A 15,668-nucleotide genomic window follows, 5' to 3' on the forward strand; every position below is an offset into this window, starting at 1 on the left:
AAGTGGCGCAGGGATGACATACTTGTCTAGGCTGACCCTGGAGTTAGCATCACGAGGGCTCCCGCAACGAAAAGCAATGTTTTTTTTGTATTGGATTTCGGAATATTGCAGAGAATAAGATCTTTGATAAACACACGTCTATGATGCTTACACATTTCGATCTGCAAGATAATCTCCATATGTTAATACTAGTTTTTGAACAGTTTAAACAGAAACAAAACGTAGGCTTCAAGAAGGGGGAATCAGATGTGGTCAATTCCAACTCATTTGATTAAAGGACTCATTCCTGCACCACTCCATCAGCTTGATTTAAAAAGACAAGGCTGTGGAGATCCATTGATGGAGGAGACCAAGGAAGGGGAAAAGCAACATGAAAGGATGATGGAGGAGAAAGCAGCAGGAGGATGGACGGAGGGAGCTGACCTAGTTAGATATGAAGAGAGAGCACCAGAGGAAGGTGGAGGGAAGGAGGTGAGAGGAGGGAGCTGTGTGCCTGCCTCCCCCGCGGGGTGGGGACCCGCTGGGCCATCTGGCGGTCCTGTAATTGGGTTGGGACTTTGCACCTGAGCGGCACACCTACAGAGAGATGGTCGTAGCAAAAAATAGGAAGCGAGGAAGCGGCGGTGTTTTGTCCCACAGCGTAGTGAAGGTGGAATAACTGTGATGGGTTGGATTAATTCCCACTGTAGTGACTACTAAATGTATATCATTTATTTTCTAAAATAGGCATTTTGCCACACAGGGCTGCATGAACAAAATGTGTTCATGTGCTATTTTGACTGATATTGCGATGACGAAATTGATGATATGTACTAAACAAATATGTTTTCTTTAGTCTGTATAATACAATTTATAGGCTTTGATATTTCAGAATGGTATTTTAACATATTTAGCCATCAACAAATATTGTTTCCTGCAATTTCAATATGCAATATCGATAAAAATACTATTAATTGTGCAGCCCTACCCACAGTTCACTACGTTTAAAGATAAAATCGACATTTCATTATTAGAGAAGAAGCTACTAGTGCAACAGTAAGAAGAAAGCACAGCCATTTTGTGCAACAAAAAAAGAACATTATTCAAAGCTGTCATCCATAAAAGTGGCATTTACATTAGTGTTGCAGTGGATATACGGTATGATTACATACTGATGACTACTCTCTGAAAGGTAAAAAGGTCAAGGAGGCAGTCAGGTTCTTCCATAAAGATAAATAAGCTCTGATGCACTCGCTCTTCAAGTGGACCGCCTGCTGTGAGCTGCTGCAGACAATGGAGATACTATGTAAGTTGTCATCTTGTGCTTGAAGAGGCAAGTAGTCATTAAGGTGCCAATATGAGCTGAATTACAATGTTTCATTTTCGCCCCTGATGTGATGCGAGCAGCGTACCGACTCCATGGGTGTTCCTCCACACACACCATCGCTTTCTTTGACATTTTGTTCGGAGATTGAGACGCATCAGCCGTACACGATCCTTAAGAAAAAAGGAAATAAGCTTGGAGCATTATTTTAATTCAGATGCACATTCAGAAAGGTCTCTGATTCTCTGGAAATGGTATCATTTACATAACAATTTGCCCCCACAAGCTGATGCATTCTACATGGTAATTATTCCTATATATGAAACATCTTTGTACAAGCTCAGTGAACCACCACGTTTGCATTTGTATCCCTCACGTCAGACAGAAGCTCGTTAGGAAATATTGAGTGAAAGCCTATGTGCGCCCCCCCATCCCGGCACGATCAATTATGTTTCTATGGAGGAAGCCTCCCACATGCACTCTGCAGAGCATCATTGTGCTCCCTAAAAGTCCTCGTGTGTGTTGAAGTATCCCTGTCATTGCCAAGCATGCCTCTTAATGGCTCATCCCCCACACTAACCTTGCAGCATTTCAAAGGGAGTCCAAAGGGAGGCTGAGTGAACGTGGACATGCGTAGGCGTGTGAGCAACAAAGGGGGAGGTTGAGAGGGCCGAGGTAACCAATGACAGCGTTGTTCACGGCAGGAGAAGGTTCATTGCCACTCTTTACACAAAGTGAAATCACTATTACGTTTTTCTTTCTAAGATTATACTTCTTCATTACTGTAGTGTTTCTCTCTCTGGAAGAATGTGTTGCAGCAGTTTAAAAAAAATATCTGTTGGTGACAGACTGAGATGTTGTGTTAGCGAAGTGTTAAAATCACAGCTGCAGAGCGCGGTGAGACAGTAAGCTCTCGCAGTATGTTGGGAAGCAGCAGCTAGTTATCATGAAAAGATGTTGGCAGAGTTGAGCACCAAAAACAAGGGATTTCAACTTTATTTCAAAATGCTGATTCTCCCAAAAACACAGTGTGTCAGTTCAATGGAGCTGTGTGCTGAAGTGACATCTCTACACTCATATAGAGCCTTGGAAATGATTTAGTAAGTTACACAGGATAGGAACCACTTGATTATTCTGTTAGACAAAATTAAAGCAGCATCATATTTGACATAGTATCACATTTACAAGTATCGAGTTAAAACAAATGAATGAATAGTGTCTGAAATAAAATGAGGCACCAACTGTTTTTCTTTTCTTTTTTTATCAATCAATGAATGCTAAATATGAACTCTACTCTCTTTGCATTACGGACCGCTGCTCAGAGAAATCCAGACTTCATGATGATCAGTTTTCAAAATGTTTAGACATTTAATACAACAATATTTAGGTTTATTTTTGGGTACACGTAACACAATAATGCCATGGAGTATTTAGTGTCATAGTTATCCTTTTTGTTAAGGCAGTATGGACATATTGTGGAAGCTGTATGTTCTTTGTGAAGTGATGATAAGCATGCGCAAAATAGTAAACAAATATGACTGTATCCACATAAACACACACACACACACACACACACACACACACACACACACACACACACACACACACACACACACACACACACACACACAGCACCGTTTAACATTACTGATACATGGTTTCCTTCTTCCCCCTCACAAAAACACCTGAATGTAAAGTAAACACACCTGCTGTGTGCAGAGAGCAGGGTGTGATAAGATATAGTACTCCTTGAAACCTTATTTACTGACTTCCCGAGCCCCGATGTTCAATTAAGCCGGTAGCAGTGCCAGGATGTGCTGCCTGTGTTGTACAACAAGAATAAATAATAATGGTATCTTTGCTCTGTGATGCTAATCTGGAGTTTAAGCAATGAGTGAGTAGCTTTGTTCTGAATTCAGCGGGCTGGCCAATTCATCCTGGACCCCAGCTGATGTTTACCCAGCCTGAGCCAGCAGCTGCTCACACGCTCTGCCTCCGACATGCATCTGTCACAGCGGCAAGGAAAATAAATCTAAGCCACTCTGTTTCCCCTCCCTCCTCTGTTCAGTATCTGCCTGGCTGCCCAGCACCGCCACCATGACCGAGGGTCGGAGGGAAGCACTGGCGGCGCCGGCGCCCGACTCCACCACCGCCTCCATATCCGGCTCCAACATGACCAACACCGGCCCGGGCACCGGGGAGAAGGACGAGGACTTCTCCAAGCTGAAGAACAAGTTCATGAATGAGCTGAACAAAATCCCATGTAAGTGTGACTAACTTCTCGAGGATAATTGTGATGCGGAAACAAGTTAAGAAGCAACTTCTTTGACCATTGATTTTGCATAAATGCCCCAAGAAATACCGGTACTCAGCACATGGCTGGAGTGCAACATTTGTTTAACTTTTGTTTAAAGACATAATGAAAATAACATGAAGAGATGCAAAATTACACTAGTTTTAACTTAGATTCATTCAATCAATTCTTCATTGGTGATAATACGTTTAGTTTTACATAAACTTGAGCAACACACTATAAAGACTGCTTAAAATACTCTTGCAACCCTAGTGAATTAATTATACAATAACTGTAATATTGATCAAATACTATCCAGTAGGAAAAAAAAAAACCTTGACTCAATTTTATTTCTGTTCATTTAAAAAGAGGGCTTTATATATTTAATATTTAAAACTTGATGTTATACTACTCTGACCCAGTTCGACAAAGTCAAGTCAAAGTCAACTTTATTGTCAATCTTTCAGTTTCAGAGATCGAAATACCGTTTCCCACAATCCCGAATATAAAAATTCAAATATGTATAAAAAGATGTATAAAATATGTATATCCTACAATCAACAGACACATTTATACATGTTCACACATTAAGATAACAAAACACAGCAATCAATATACAAAATAACAGTCACTTCAATGTCTTTGGGAATGTACATTAGTACAAGACTGTCCATAGCAACGTAAAACTATGGATTTGTCTGCTCAAACGTCAAAAGAACAATCCTTCACTGAGTATTTCAAACATTTCTATCAAATAAATGTATAATATAACCCACCCTGCAGGGTTGACACCTGTCACTGAAGCTGTTTTCTCTGTGATATGTCTATAATTACACTCCCTGTGATTCACACCACTCAATCCACTCAGTGTGATTTTACTCTGACCATGACTCAGAAATTATTCATGTGCTAAAGAACTGGTCGATGACGCACAAGACAACAAAACCTTGAATATTGAAAAAAGACATTTGAATCAGGTGAAATAAAATAAGTTAAATGCAATGCTGGAGTCAACAAAATAAATGTAATATTTCAGGCATTAAATAACTTCTTGAAGTATTAAACACGATAAATGATGCATAACTGGCTAGCCAGACAACTTAATCTTCCATTTGGATTTCACCAATCCGAGCGCATTTTCTTTTGAAAGACTGAATAAAAAAGATCAACAATGTTTGGTATTGTTATTCAGATACAGGGCTTCTAAGGTTGACGTGTTCTTTACCTCTCTATTGCAGATGTGTTGCTACTCCCACCATATCTAGCAAGGCCTGACAACCCTTTTCAAATCATCTGAAGTATTGACATTGCAATCTGGAGAAGAAAAACATAATGCGGTCTTCTTTTGTGTACCCTAGGCTGAAAAGTCATCCGAGAGCTCCCCAATGAATATCTGTCTGTTACACAGGCTCCTAAATTACTGTTTTCTCACCTCATCCACTCGATCAAAGGCAGTGTTTGCTCCCCAGTGCTGCCAAGTTAATAATGAATGCCCAAAGACTTGTTTACTCCGTGGAATATCGATACTGTCTGGAGAAAGTCAGGCAGCGGATTTAACGAGGAATATGCAAGAGGAGACGCTGCAAGCTCAGCCGATGCTCCAGCAGGAGGTTTTCTGCTGGGCTTATAACCCAGTGTAAGCCCTGCAGGCTTTGAGGCTGGACGCAAAAGGCTCTCTGACTGGACTACGTTTTTGCTGAATTTCTGTCCATCAGGATCTGCAGGACATATCTCTGAGCCGGGGATATAGCCTCGGCCTTCGTCAGAAAACCAGCAGACTTTATCTCAGCCTTCCCGCTCTAACTGTCTGCCTTCTTTCATTTTTCGCTATAAACAGTCCCAAAGATAAAGTTTGGTGAAATCATGAAAATAGTTTTTTTGCTAGGGTTTAAATATTCTATTCGATGAGCTGCAGGTCTGTAAATAACAATGATTCACTTTTTTGTTAAGAATTTCTCAATGAATCTGTTCATTGATATGAATTGTCTATGAAATGTCTGAAAATAATGAAAGAAGGCCGTCATAAGTTCCCCGAGCTTGAGCTAACTTTTTCAAATTGCTTCTTTTTTTTTTTTTTTTTGATCACAGTACAAAACTGTATTATGTTCAAATAACAAAGTCACTAAATAAAATAGCTCCGGCAGAAAAAGAGATAATGCACCCACTATGGGAACCAGATTCAAACATAGTAATTGTAATATGATTGTGTTGCTTGAAAACAATCATTCCTTCTGCAAAAATGTCGGAGTTGTCTAATCAATTTGCGAATGATAAAGCCATCCCAGTCCATAGGAACATGAGCACACACACACACACACACACACACACACACACACACACACACACACACACACACACACACACACACACACACACACACACACACACACACACACACACACACACACACACACAGGTCCGACTGTGTGATCACACTAAACCATTTGGTTCCTTCTCTTTGAGCGGAGAGCTTGCCTCTGAGGGAACCAGCGTATTGAATGTCTTAGTACGTTTTCTAAACACCCAAGGCTTTACTTCCCGATAACAATTAACCTCTGAGCACAGAAGTGTTTGATCCATGACTGCTGGCTCCGCCAGCCATTACTGCAAATAACACACACAAGCATTGACATTTAAGGGAAATAAATATTGGAGTTTCTTTTTTCAGGGGCTTTGTGGTCTCAGGCAGGCAAAGGCAATGAAACATTTTAGAACCTGCAAATAGATAGCATTGAAATCATGTTTCCCCTCTGGTGGTCATAGTATGCATAATTTAAGATAAGAAAACTTGAATCTTGCATTGTAAAAAGTTACATTTTTAGTAATCCATTTGATTTGAATTCCTTTGTTTTTAGTTTTTTTTCTGTGTCCCACAACATGACATATACAAGAAAGTGTTATCTTGTGCACTCTGGGACAACATTTTAGGACGGAAACTCTTTTGGGACTGACTGTAACATGACGCAAAGGAAAAATACAGAAATATATGTCAGAGCCTGAATGTGTCACAACTTGTTTGACTTTGTGGCGGCTCACAGTCAGCAGACAGTAAAGAGGATTACGGTGGAGGATAAGCAGTGGTCTGTCTCTTCCTGCCTGCTGCTCTGGCGACACGCCTGGCTGTCCACTCTCTGCCCTCGCCGTGCAAAAGTTTGCCTGCAAGGAGACACCATGAGGGGCTGGTCAACTAGCAGCCCCTTCCCTCCGAGTGCAATCATAGGTCGACTATCTTCTCAGAGAGTTGTTCAGCTTTTCAGAATCAAAAGTAAATGTAAAATTCAGATATATATGCTTACTCCTTGTGCTGGAGCTTGTATAAACATGATTAACTTTTCTGCAATTTGCCATAGTTTTCCATCCGTGAATATTTAAAAATAGTAAAATACGACCAGTTTGTCTTCCTTTTGTTTAACCAAGTTCTTTTAGCGCTTAAACGATATCTAGCTTTTGGACAACAGCCATCCTTATGGAAAGCTCAAATGTCTGACCCCTTTTGAGAACATTTTCTACACATTCAAATGGCAATTTATCCAATAGTTTCAGCCTCAGACGTGGGGCTGGATTTAGGTTCTGCTGTAACAAAACAATTTTGCAATGTGGGATCAATAAAGAATACCTAATGTAATCTAATTATCTCCCAAAATTGCGTTCCCCGAAGTTGATGCCTACATGTCATGTTCCAAAAACTCCACAATATAGCCAAATTAGCTGAACTAAAGGTGTATAATTAAATCATTCACTCACTCTGAATATGCCGTTGCTCTGAAGCTATAAAAAGAGCCGTCCATTCTTCTTCAGGCACCACATTAATCTGCACTTTTCTCTGTGCCTGGAAATTACAATCAGTGCTCTTCCACCTCGTGTTATTATCGGATCTATTGTTGTTAATCCACATAATGTACTGTTAATGTAGTGCCACTTCACTCATAGGATTTCCAGTAAGTGGGTTTTCCTTTTCAAGTAATATTCAGAATAATGGACCGCTCTTTTTTTGGTATAAAAGGAGAAACTTGCACACTGGACTTTTTTTTAATACAGTATTATTATCATCAGTTTCTATGTAACCAGTTGCTCCAAGCTGCTGTCATACGGTTCTCTTAAATCAGCCACAGCGGGGAAAGGGCACGGACAGTGATGCTCTCATAAGCATAACAAGATATAATGTCAAGGTTAATTGTCCAACAGGGTCCTGTCACATTGGGTTAGTGTGGGCTGCAGGAAGTGGATATAACCAAGATGCAATATTACACCCACTTACAGCGTACACACCCTTTGAATTCATCCATCAACCTCCATCTAGTTCATAAAAGCTTTCCGTCAAATGTAAAGTGCTATTTATTATCGAGAGGAGGAGATGTGCAACAGAAATTCTCTATAAATACAGAGTTGAGTAAGAGGAGAAAACCTAATAAGACTTGAAGCAATCTTTATGACATTAGTTTGACAAATTAATCATTGTCAGTGGCAAAGTCCAGAATCACAAATGTACTTTAATAGCTGAATACAGTTCCCTCTATCCTTGGACCCAAAGTAGAAGCAAACAATGTGGAAAGCCCAAAGGCAAAGTTGTAGAAAGTATAGTGCAACGAATGTGACTCACTGTACTTTGAAGGTTTCTGACGGTACGTCCACACAGCAGCTTCAGAAGAATCTTCCACCGCTTCCAACGCTTCTCTGCCCATTGACTTTGAATGGGGATGACGTCACTTTGCCTCGCTTTTCGCCGAACTGCATTGTGGGGGAGCGAAGCGAAGATTCCCAGGATTTCCAGGATTCAAAAGTTGAGCAATGTTCAACTTTTGAAGCTGAGCTGGAAGCGCCAGCCAATCAAACACGTTTATGCAAATCTGACAGTAGAAGCGCTAGCCAATCAAACCGCGTGTAAGCAGGGAGAACCAGACCGCAGTTCATTTCCTCATATTCCAAACGAGAAATTACGCTAGCAAATCACCCGGTTCTTTACGACCAGAACTATTAACGGGATACAAACCGGAGGAACCAGGCATGGAGGGAGGTGGCAGAGACAGTGGGTGAAACTGGTAGGTTTTCGCCTGTTTGGGGAGTTTATATATATATATATATATATATTGCTCGCATAAAATCCCCGGGGTTTTTTGCTTTGTATGTCGGGGGCGGGAGATTCATGTGATTGGTTGTTGGTCGCATTGCTCGCAAAAAATCCCCAAGCTGTCAGACACGCCCAGCTCCAAGATATTCAAGATTTTGAACAAAGCTGCTGTGTGGACGTACCGTTATTGTTTAGTGCTCCGACACCATTCAGTTTCAATGACAGCGCGGAAAAGCGATTTCATCCTTGAGGAACAGCCAACGTTTTCATCCAAGCCCCCAGGAAGTGCGCCGGAGTCTGATGAGAATATTCCTTGTGGCCAAACGGTGGTACTACACTTCCTTTAGGTTGCTGGGCCCGGAAACACTTTTTCCCATTGACTTACATGGGGAAAGGGTGGTCTGTAACTCATTGGATAATTTTTTTTAAACTAAATAAACAACCCAGTATGAACACTTGTATAGCCCTTATTAAAAACATTCGTTCCTCAAGTTGTAAAAATGTGCTAATAACGTTATTCTGAGAGTTATTTCCCTCTGCATTATGAACGCGCATCTAACCCACGGGACCGCGCCGCCCGGCACGTTCATGTTACGTGTTCAGCACTACATGCGTTTATCTCAACCATACAGTCTATGATCTCAACCCATGGATGCACAATAACAACGGACCCATATCGCCTTACTGCCAGCCCACGGAGCTGTAATAATGGATATATTGCACATGTTTGCTGTAATTCATCATTTGTAAAATATTATAGCCTACTACATGGGCTGTATGATGTAAATCTTGTACCGTAAATGTTGTATTAAATAAAGTTAATATTACCGACGTTAGATTAACGTCCCTGTAGCTTATTATTGCACTAAGAAGCTTATTGCACTGTATATGTATATATATATATATATATATATATATATATACAGTGCAATAATTATTTCATGCTAAATGAAGCTCTGTTGGATATCACTAGATCCTGTTACAGCGTAATATAAGTAGCCTACATAACGATTGATGTGTACATTAGCATAATTACTAGCTAGCCGCTAGCTGCTAACTGCCGCCTCGTTAATATCAAATCCATCATAATAACAATCTATTACCATGCTGTCATGAACGCGCGGTGCTGTTACGTGTACGCAAATTGACGTGCTTGATGTGAACGAGCATTTTGGTTAAAGTTGCGCATGCTCTATGAGTGCACATACGGGTACTTCTCAGGCATGCCGGGTAATCTGTGACGTTTCACTCTCTCAAAAGTTGGGCCATTTTATCATCATGCGCTCATGAGCAACTCTCATAGGAATGAATGAGGCCCCGCCTCCCACGCTGTATCCAGTTCTTATTATACATCCATGGTTGGGACGGGTGGCGCAGTGGTCTGTGCATCTGATCATCGGATCAAGGGGGGTGCTGGGGAACTCCAGTTCGAAACCCGCTCCTGCCGCCACTGCGTCAGGCCGTTGTGTCCTTGGGCAAGACACTTCACCCGGATTTGCTCCTGTGGGTATTGTCCACAGTACATGTATGATACCAATGTGTACTTGTAAAAGCGCCTCGATGACCTCGAGTCGTGAAGATGGACGGTGTGGCGCAGTGCACTGTGCAATGATCATCAGATCAAGGGGTGAAACCCGCCGCTGCTGCGTCTGTAAAGCTGTTGTGTCCTTAGGCAAGACACTTCACCTGAACTTGCTCCTGTGGGTATTGTCCACAGGGACCATTGCATGTATAACAAATATGTGTAATGTGTATTTGTAAAGCGCTTTGAGCACTGGAAAAGCGCTTTAATAAATGTAAGGAATTATTATTATTATGGTTTCATCATGCGCAACCCACCCATTAGAAGAACTCCATTTACCACGCCATGTAGCTCTGCGGAACAAGAGATTCGTGCTCAGAGTTGAAGTGCAGTTTGTGTGCTACCCATAATCCCTCTCGCTTTCTCTTTCACTTTTTTTAACTCTATTTCCCTGTCTCAAGAGAGAGAGAAAGAGAAAAGACACTCACACAATGTAGTTGATTAGAGGATGCTTTTATTGCTTTCTGGGACTCGGGTTTCTTTAATCAAGGAACACAGAAGGGCCTTTCACTGGAAGACGCACGCTTGATGAATAAGATTAGGGCTGGGTTCATGCATTGATTTGCACTGTAACTGGCTAATTTAAATCCCATCAGACGTCGTGAGCTTTGATAAAATGCAAGAGTTAGTATAGAGTGACATACAGTAAGCATTTTGGTTTCATGGAATAGAGAGGTACCTGTGTGATTTCTGTTATAAAAACTTCTATTTGGTTTATCTGCAGAATACTTTCAAGTTTTAAAAGGAAACTGTCAGTTTTGGATGGCTCATTGTAAACGAGTCCCATCCAGTGTCACCTCCATCAGCACAGGGCTCCGGGGCGAGGCAGAAGCTGTAGATCCTGAAGTTATTTTAGAGCATCACTCACTGTTTTTCCTTGGAGGAGAGTGCTTATTGATTTTGTCAACAGAGCATCAATTTCTCTCCCCTCTCTCTCTCTAACCTCGGACCTTGGCGAAGAAACCACAGATGAATGCTGGCGAACAAAAACCCCAGAGAGATAGAATGAAATATACTTTTCTGTTTTGATGGGTCTTTTGGGGGGTTTTCAGATAAAGGTCTTCAAATAACTTGGCTAGACTCATCAGTTGCATAGTTGGATTTATGACCACTATTAGGTTTCTCCCTGAAAGGACAAATAAATAATGCTCATAAAATTGTCTCATTTGTTTGTTATTCGTCTCTATTAAAATGGGGGATGGGCTACCAGGTGTTTGGTGTCTGCTGAGTAGAATGACAGAGCAACGATTATGACTGCTGAAGGGAGAAGTCTGTTGCGAGTTCTCATTATTTTCCATCTGGACTTTATGTTGTCTCTCTACTCGCTACTTAAAGCAACCAACTTCTCCCATCGCTGTGTTAGTGTGTAAGTGTGTGTGTTGGCTGTCTGTGGCTGAGAAGGTGTGCTGGGATGGCAGCAGACATCACCGAGTTGGAGAGACAAGTATCTGACAGGTGGTAGGTGACACAGATGATGGCTGGTTGTGTCATTTCTCCAGTCAGGTCCACACAGTGCAGCGACAACATATGGTGGAAGGAGATACAGTTGCAATTGCAATTATTCAACCCCCATTGCACATTAGGTTTATTGGATAGATATACAATGTCTTAGCTGTTTGCAGTAAACAAATTACACAAGAACTGTTAGACATAGTGAAACTAATATTACAGGGTTTTTTATCCAAATGCAACTTTTAATGACTACTGCAGTCTCAAAAGTATTCAATTGAATAATTTCGATTGCAACTGTACGACTTATATGCTTCTTTTAAGGTCTTAAAACCAGCATATTTACAGCATTGCAGCTCTTCAACAAGACCAGAATTTAGTTTCCTAAAATAAATATATTCAAATGTTACAAAGAAATTGTGATTTTAGCAGGAACTGATTGATACATTGTCATAGACTAATAGTACTTGCATAAACAGAAATTGATAGAAAGTTACAATTAACATAAAAATGTAAGATGCATTGTAAGGAAAACGATTAAGAGTTATACATTTCTACTTATTAGAGTTGTGTTCAGATGTTTTGGGAATATTGACGTGTGAAGTTATTGCAGTGAAGATTACTGGATATGAAGTTAGGGCGGCTACTCTTCAGGTGAAATGTGAATTATAGCTCAAAGACTACCTTCCCCCAAGCAACTGAAAACACCATCAACAAACAGCTGGCCTTTGGGGTAAACACATCACAACAAAGTGGCATGGTCCAAAGTCAAAGAAGACATCTAGTTATTTTAGGTGATCCTAAATCCAAAATGTAGCCGAAAGGTAATAACACCTGACAAGCTGTGTGAGTAGTGATTGGTCGGGCCGGCTCAGTTCTCTGGAGGGTTCAAATGAAATGTTTTGACAAAGGCATTATTACTGAGAAATTGATTGAGAGATCACCACATTTTAAATGAAAGAGACCCTTTCACTATACTTTCTGCTTGACTGCAATTTAACCGGCGAAATTGGGCTTTTCTTTTTAGGATGAAAAGCTCCGCCTCTGAGAAAAGGATTTTGTTTAAAACGGCAGTGTATCTGTAAGAAATTCTAAGCCTTGAATCCCACACAAAAGAGCCCTTTCATACAGCTTTTTAAAGGTAATGTAGGAGCAGGGAGCATGTGAACAATGTGTGTCAAACCCTGTGAATCTGTTTGATTTTCCTGCATCATTGACCTGTCATGGTTCTTTCACTGTTAATGCCTCTAAAGCCCACCCTGTGCAATTTTCTTCACTCTCACTTCTGTGTTGCCGGTGATTGCCGTGAAAGTGTCAGCCGTCGGAGAATCTTTTGTTTAAATGGCAAGTGGAAAATGCCAACATCTGTTACTTCCACTAAATTGGCTGAAGCTGTTCAGTCGGGTGTTGTCCTGCGACTCAGGTCCGATCGTTAGGAGTCTGAGGAGCTTAGGTCTCTCTCTAGGTCGTCCTCAGACGAGCCCTCCATCGTCGCTTCCAGTCATCCCGGTTCTCCATACATCTGGCCAGTTCATTGGTACTTTGTGCTCCTGCGTCGTTCTTGAGTACGTCCACGTGCTGATCCAGTGTGTGCCAACCCTGCAATCACACACATGTTCCTGCCTTCATCTCACTTCAGTCAGTTGCAAGGCAAGGCAAGGCAAGTTTATTTATATAGCACCTTTCAAGTGCTTTACAAAAAACGAAAGACATTAAGAAAATGGCATTTAAAATCAGTCATTAAAAAGAAAAGATAATAAAATAAATGAAAGAATAATTCCATCAAATTGTGCTTTGGCCCAGTTTAGAGAAAAGTTGTTTCTTCTCTGCAATGTTTTATTTCTCCCAGAATTGTAATCCAAACGTCTTCCTGTCTGCTCTTTCCACAGTGCCATCATGGGCCGTTGTCTCCATTGCCTTTGTGGCTATCATTCTGGTGTTGGCATGCTGCTTCTGCGTCTGCAAAAAATGGATTTTGAAGAAGAAAAACAAAAAGAAGGGCAAAGACAAGGGCAAGAATGCCATCAACATGATGGATGTCAAAGATGGAGCCAAAACCGAGGTAAGGCTTTGAACTTTTGTTCCTCCAAATTCAGAAACACATTTCTTCTTAGATAATACAAGCGTACGGCCAAAACGTTTATTTTTTAATGGATCCTCTGTGCATTACTTTACGCTAAAGTTAAGGATTATTTTCTCAACTATGGCCAATAATGTTTAGTTTTATTACATTTTGGGCTCTGGTCTAAATACTCTTTTAAATGTTTTTTAATGGTGTATCATGACAGATGTTATTGATCACATTTGCAGTAAGTCCATCAACACACTTTAGGTTATGTTTTCAACAACAGTATGAAACTAATTTTACTAATTGTCGAAAACATCCTTATTATTTATGAAACTACACTGCTGTATGTATTTTGTATGTCATATTTGGTAGTTGTTGCCAAATAAATACATACAGAAATAGATATTTTAACATTTTATTAAACAATAATGCAGTCTAACTACATGAGAGTTAATGGAAGCCATTTAACTGGCGATTTCCAAACTCTCTTTTTTCTCCTAATTTTGTGTTCCTGTGAGTCTTTCTTTTTGTCATATGAGGACCTGCTCACATGTTGAAGAGTGTGAGTAACATTTGCCGTGTAATGAAGTGGTATCCACCCTGAGAAATGACATCACCAAACGATAAACAAATAGGAGGCAATGTAATTAAGCTCTACCTTTTAACTGAACCGAACGGAAAGCAGTGAAACCCTGACACTTCAAATGGAGTCAGCACACTAATTGCGCCAGCGGAGAATCATTATACCCCCGTCCTCTGTGGAATCATGTACAAAGAGTGTTTAATTTGCTGCAACACCTCTGCTTTGAGAGGTGGATTCAAATGTAGACACAAACCAGTGACACTGTTTTCATACTTAATGATACGGTAAGGAAGTATAAATAAGATGTTAATAGCTAAACACTTTATTCATTTTACAGCAAAGTCAATCAGATTGCCGCGGTACAGCACAATTGACCCTTCATTTCCAATATTCTTGCTGCCTTAGAACTGTTTTTTTTTCAATTTTCAAATAGTCATTAATCAAAATGAATAATCTCATCTCTGAGAATGGTGAATCTGCCACTTCCGAGGCAAGCGGTCATTTCTCCTGGTGGGCCCAGACTCTGGTGTGTTAACTCCTGTGTGTGGTTGTTTTAATTTGTGTTTCTTCCTTCTATGTCCTCCTTATCTGTGTTGTGTCTGATGACTGTTCGGGATGGTCACTGGCGGTAGGTTCCCAATTGCTGTTGGATCTTCTTAAGCCTGCTGCTCTGATGTTTTCTTTTTATAGCCTCTTGACAACAATTTACTCCCATAGAACCAAATATATGTAACTATGCATTCAGTACATGTATATCTACTGTATATATGTGTGTACAACCTGCATATGCACATATATATATGAATGAAAGAAACACTGGGTGCAATGCATTGACATTTGACAAGGTTGAACCATGCTGATTTTGTGCCAAACTAAAGTCTGCTGCCTTTTGAATCTTTAATTTACATATCAAACGAGTGGCGTCGAGCTAACGTAGAATGATTGAGAGGCTCTACAAGTAAATAAAGAAGCTTTTGACGTGCAGTAGGATTTGCATTCGCATCTGTCAACCCGGGTGAAAATAATAATAGATATCCTGGAGAACAGATGCGTACAAATTGGATTAACCTCATATAATCATGAAAATTACCTGTTTGATAAATCAGGGGATTTCATTTCCTCAATCATTTTACCCTGCTTCCTTTTTTTACGTGTCCTTAAAAATACGAAATTTCTGATTTTTGAACAAAAGGCAGAGACCAAAGTGGCGCAGCAGAAAAAATCAGATGCAATCAGTGTTGTTCAGCCTTTTGCTTTCACATGAGCTACTTGACAAACTAATAGGAGCACCTACCCCCCACTGCTGGCATGATGCTTCTAGC

At 40.6% G+C, this 15,668-nt stretch overlaps 1 protein-coding gene across 4 annotated transcripts in view; it reads left to right on the forward strand.

Annotated features, from left to right (window-relative positions):
• The window catches only part of syt1a (synaptotagmin Ia), a 242,837-nt gene that overhangs the window by 189,611 nt on the left and 37,558 nt on the right, over positions 1-15,668 (forward strand). For all 4 annotated transcript variants that reach the window (XM_034074674.2, XM_034074673.2, XM_034074671.2 and 1 more), the window contains 2 exons: positions 3,372-3,566; positions 13,585-13,757. In XM_034074674.2, the coding sequence (XP_033930565.1) occupies positions 3,401-3,566; positions 13,585-13,757 (339 nt within the window). In that variant the 5' untranslated portion in view covers positions 3,372-3,400. The remainder of the gene's footprint in view (positions 1-3,371; positions 3,567-13,584; positions 13,758-15,668) is intronic.

This window comes from Pseudochaenichthys georgianus, chromosome 23, assembly GCF_902827115.2.
Source record: "Pseudochaenichthys georgianus chromosome 23, fPseGeo1.2, whole genome shotgun sequence".
Classification (NCBI taxonomy): Eukaryota; Metazoa; Chordata; class Actinopteri; order Perciformes; family Channichthyidae; genus Pseudochaenichthys; species Pseudochaenichthys georgianus.